The sequence below is a fragment of the Borostomias antarcticus genome, assembly GCF_949987555.1.
Source record: "Borostomias antarcticus genome assembly, chromosome: 28".
NCBI lineage: Eukaryota > Metazoa > Chordata > Actinopteri > Stomiiformes > Stomiidae > Borostomias > Borostomias antarcticus.
The window spans coordinates 2,251,080-2,256,079 of record NC_140261.1 but is presented as its reverse complement, the minus strand read 5'-3'; the positions used below and the strand labels follow the sequence as shown (position 1 = coordinate 2,256,079).

The following is a 5,000-nucleotide window of genomic DNA, read 5'->3' as shown; positions in this document are numbered from 1 at the left end:
ACACGCACACACACACAGACCACCCAACCCTGTAAACTCGCGTGTTTTGGCTGAGGAGCGAATATTAAACCTTCCCTGAATTCCTCAGTGGTCATGCTTAAATGTCGAGCTATTCCTCTCTTCCCCAGCAGCAGGCGAGCAGAGCTCTGCACCTGCGAGATGACTACATGGACATGAGGCGCAAAAATGCACATTTCTGCACCCTGACCTAATTTGTTTATCATTCTGATACAAACCGCACCTCGAATGATTTATAATGGTGGTGTAATCAGGAGTGTGTGTGCCTGTGTGGGCTGCTGGGGTCTCTTGGGGGAGTTCTCAGAGAGGGGAGAGGCAGAAAGTCTCCCCCCCCTAACTACAAACGCGTGTGTTCTGATGACTGAGGGCACCTGCGGGCCTTTACCGGGGATCACCGGGACTTTGCAGAACACGGTGACGCGCGTACTAGTTTTATACGCCTCGAGCAATAACGTGACTAATGACCGTCCGGGAAAGGGTCGTTAACGGTCGCTAAAGACTCAAGTTGCGGAACTCGAGTCCTTCATTAAATCTCGACACGTCAAATAACACGGAGGAATCACTTCCCATCAAAACCCATCAATTGCAGAGAAGTCCCACAAAAAAAGCGCATGTTGGGAATAATGACAGGTTGTAATCGGCTCACCGAATCTACTATGGTCCTGCCTGGTCCCGTGCACAGTTCCGTTAGGAAATATCTCCAGCTGGAAACCCGTCCGACAGTAGAGCTGCCGCCGGCGCAGGATCCCTTTGAGGTGCCCGAAATCCGTCAGCGAGCCCCGCTGTAACCTCCCCTCGATCTGCCCCAGGCGCTCATTCAACCCCACAGGCGCCTCCACCACGGGCATACTCCCGAGTGCAGGAAAGCTTTGTAAATCCAAGTCGAGTGTCCCTATAAAGCCTCCAACCTCTGCCATCGTGCGCACAGCTGTCAAAACCTGCTAATTCATTTAAAATGTACTTTGATTTAGTGAAGAAAAATGGAGGTGCCTCCAGTCCCGTGCGCACAAAGTCCCCGGCGCGCGGTCCTCGGTTCTCCTCGGTAAAGTCCCTTCAGTTCATCAATAGTCCTCCAGCATTCATCACTTCGATGTTACTGTTTATCAGATGGAAAGAGCCTTTTATATACATACTCCCCACGCATTCTCATATTGGATATTCAAATGCAAGCCACGCCTGGACGCCATCCCTTCTTTACGCGGCGCATCAGTTTGCTTACTAAAGAAATGGGTCGTTTGTCTCTTACTTTGATGAGTGATGATGCCGCTGCCTTTGTCTGTGTCGCCGCTGCGGACGTCTTCTGAACAAACCAGCTCGACTCCAGACGGGCTCTACTCACTCCGGCGCGCTGCGGCATCACTGCTCCTGACTGCGGTTTGAGGGTTCCTGATAAAACCATGAACCCGTGCGCACCAGGAAACTCTGCTAATAGTTTGCGGTGCGTTCAGATATGTTACAGATGCCGGAGCAAAAGCCATCATTATTAAATCACAAACTGTAGTTGACACACAGCTGATAAACTACATGTTTCGTTGGGCAGGCAACGAGACCACCGTACAGTTTGAAATACCCTTCTCCGTTTGGGTAACACCACGGCTGTCTAGCGCAAAGGGTCCGTCTCCGTTCTCCTCTTCAGCGGGAAGCCGACGCGGTTGATGTCCCCTTATTGTGTCCTGTCCGTGTATCAAGAGTAGCTCAACTCAATCCGACTGCAGTGCGCTGTCTGGGAAGACGAGCAAGACGCGAATTGGACGTTTTCAATGACACGTTCTCTCTCTCTCTCTCTCTCTCTCTCTCTCTCTCTCTCTCTCTCTCGACCTCCCTAGTTGGAAGCAGGTGTTTCCTCGTCTTGCGTCTGAACGTCTCTGCAGGCCGACAAGACGAGAAGCGAGGAGGAAAGCTCCGCGGTGATGACGCACAGGACTAGTCGGGCTGACCGTGGAGAGCCGTGGACCTCGGAGGAGAAGCGCGGGGGGCCCCCAGAAACAAAGCAGGTGGTGGTGGGTTTGAAAAAAGCCCCTCAAGTCAACATTGGAACCACACACTAAATATCCATCAAACAGTTTTGAATTCACACAAATTATTACGTTGCCATTTGCAATGAGAATTATTTACGTTCTTATGATCTTTGGCTAGGCTATGGTTGTTTTAAGGAGGTTCCTTGAAGAGAGTTTGTCATCGACGACTGGATGACCGATCGGGGAGAGGAGGATCTGTCTAGACACTGATAAGCTTCAACAACACCTCCACAGCGGACGCACGTCTCGGGCTGCTCCTCTTGTGAGACTTGGTGTGATTCACACCACAGCAGTGAAAAAAGTATTAGTGTGGAGAAGCTACTTCCTCTGAGTCAGACAATTACTGGTGTCCCCCCGGCAGGATCTCCTCCCTCACTTCCTCTCAGCTCAACTGGGCCCTCCTCAAAATTGCTGCCTAACATCTGATATTTCAGGTGCTCTCTCTCTCTCTCTCTCTCTCTCTCTCTCTCTCTCTCTCTCTCTCTCTCTCTCTCTCTCTCTGTCCTCCACTCCCTCTCTCCCTCTCTTTGTCCTTCTCTACCATCTTCTCTCTCCTCCCTGTCTCAATGCCTATCTTTGTCTCACTCTCTCTCTCTCCTCCTCTCCTCTCTCCCCCTCTCTCCTCTCTCCCCCTCTCTCTCCTTCTCTCCTCTCTCCTCCTCTCTCTCCTCCTCTCCTCTCTCCCCCTCTCTCATATCTCCTCCTCTCCTCCTCTCTCCCTCTCTGAGCTGTGATCAGGCTCAGGAGGACCTGAGAGGAGACAGGGTGAGCAGCAGTACCTTGGATAACGAGGACGAGGTTTTATTTATGATTGGATGTTGTTGTTTGTATTCCTGTGTTTGTACACGGTGGTGACTCACCCAGCAGAGGAATCTAACTCTCTCTGATTCACAACACAGAGAAAGGAAAAGAAACTCCACGGGTGTTTGAATTAGTTCCCTCGCCCCCCCCCCCCCCCCCCCCACACACACACACACACCACCGTGATGACATCAGAGGGCAGTCCTTCCTTGATTGGTGCTAATCATCACCATCACTAGTTGTGTAGGGGCAGTAGCCATCAGAGGTATGGGCAGTATAATGGAGGTGAGGGATGATGGATGATGGATGATGCAGGGCCCCCGAGGCCCCAGAAGGCTGTTGGCTCAGATGGATTAGAGAGAGAGAGGGAGGGGCGGAGAGGGGGGCGGGATCCTGCAGATTCCTGCTCTACGACATCAGGAGGATTCTCCCTTTTCCTCACTGACGAAACGGCGCAGGTGCTCATCCAGGCCCTGGTCATCTCCCGCCTGGACTACTGCAACTCCCTCCTCGCTGGGGCCCCGGCGTCAGCCATTAAACCCCTTTAACTAGTCCAGAAAGCTGCTGTTCGCCTGGTGTTCAACCACCCCAGGTTCTCCCACACAACTTCCCTTCTCTGTTCCCTACCCTGGCTCCCTGTAGCAGCTCTCATCCAGGAGCCAGGGATGGTCAGGCTCAGTGACCTCACTCTAGGGGACAGGATGAAAGGAACATTCATCTCAGCTGAGGATGGATTGAGGTGCAGGAAAGAGAGGGAGAAGGAGGGAGGGAGAGGTAGAGAGAGAGAGGGAAAAGGAGGGAGGGAGAGGTAGAGAGAGAGAGGGAAAAGGAGGGAGGGAGAGGTAGAGAGAGAGAGGGAGAAGGAGGGAGGGAGAGGTAGAGAGAGAGAGGGAAAAGGAGGGAGGGAGAGGTAGAGAGAGAAGGATGGAGGGAGAGGGAGAGAAAGAGAGAGGGAGGGCGAGGTAGAGAGAGAGGGGTAGAGGAAGAGTTTGAGAGAAGAGAGCGAGGGTGGTAGAGAGAGAGAGAGGTAGAGAGAGAGGGGGGAGAGAAAGAGAGAGGTAGAGAGAGAGAGGTAGAGAGAGCAGGTGGGGTGGAGAGAGAGAGAGAAGTAGAGAGGTAGAGAGAGAGCAGGGGGGTAGAGAGAGAGAGAGAGAGAGAAGTAGAGATCTATATATATATATGTTAATTATCTCTTTATTGACCTATTTTATGACCTATTCTTCTATCTTTTAGTTTTCTTAATTAATTCTATATTTACATTTTCTCATGTAATTATTGAATTGTATTCTTGACGCTTTGGCAATACTGTTCACCTGACATTCATGCCAATAAAGCAGATTGAATTAAAGGGAGGTAGAGAGAGAGAGAGAGAGAGAGAGAGAGAGAGAGAGGTAGAGAGACAGAGAGAGAGAGAGAGAGAGAGAGAGAGAGAGAGAGGTAGAGAGACAGAGAGAGAGAGAGAGAGAGAGAGGTAGAGAGACAGAGAGCACTCAGAGAAGAGCATCTCTCATTCTCTGAGGCGTCTAGAACCAGGATTGCGCCATGTTAGCTGTCACACCCCAGAATCAAGACGTGCTGGAGAATTATGATGGTAGATTCTGTGTGTGTTGCTGTTATAACTCCATCTGTTGCTGGTCAGCTATATTTTATAGTTGACATGGCAGATTTATGACGGCAGAGAGAAAAAGAAACCTCTCCTTCAGAGTTCAAATGTTCCCATATGATATCTCCGATGCCGTGAGAACCTGGGAGGATCGAGACATGAAGACAATGACCTCAAGAGCACGGCGGCTTTGATGACCCCTCCTCTGAGAGAGAGAGAGGGAGAGAGAGAGAGAGAGAGAGAGAGGGAGAGAGAGAGGGAGAGAGAGAGAGAGAGAGAGAGAGAGGGAGGGAGAGAGGGGGAGAGAGAGAGGGGGAGAGGGAGAGAGGGAGGGAGGGAGGGAGGGAGAGAGAGAGGGGAGAGAGAGAGAGAGGGGGAGAGAGAGAGAGGGAGGGAGAGAGAGGAGGGAGAGGGAGGGAGAGAGAGAGAGAGAGGGGGAGAGAGAGAGAGGAGGGAGAGGGAGAGAGGGAGGAGGAGGGAGAGAGAGAGAAGAGATAGGGAAAGAGAGGGAGAGGGAGAGAGAAAGAGGGAGAGAAGGGAGAAGAGAGAGGGAGAGAGAG

General features: G+C 51.6%; 1 protein-coding gene across 1 annotated transcript in view; it reads right to left on the bottom strand.

The window, feature by feature from the left end:
• Positions 1-947, bottom strand: part of fgf16 (fibroblast growth factor 16) — a gene marked incomplete at its 3' end in the record, with an annotated part of 6,271 nt that extends 5,324 nt beyond the window's left edge. The window contains exon 1 of the mRNA XM_084459477.1: positions 665-947. Within this exon, the coding sequence (XP_084315603.1) occupies positions 665-935 (271 nt within the window). The 5' untranslated portion in view covers positions 936-947. The remainder of the gene's footprint in view (positions 1-664) is intronic.
• Positions 948-5,000: the final 4,053 nt, after the last annotated feature.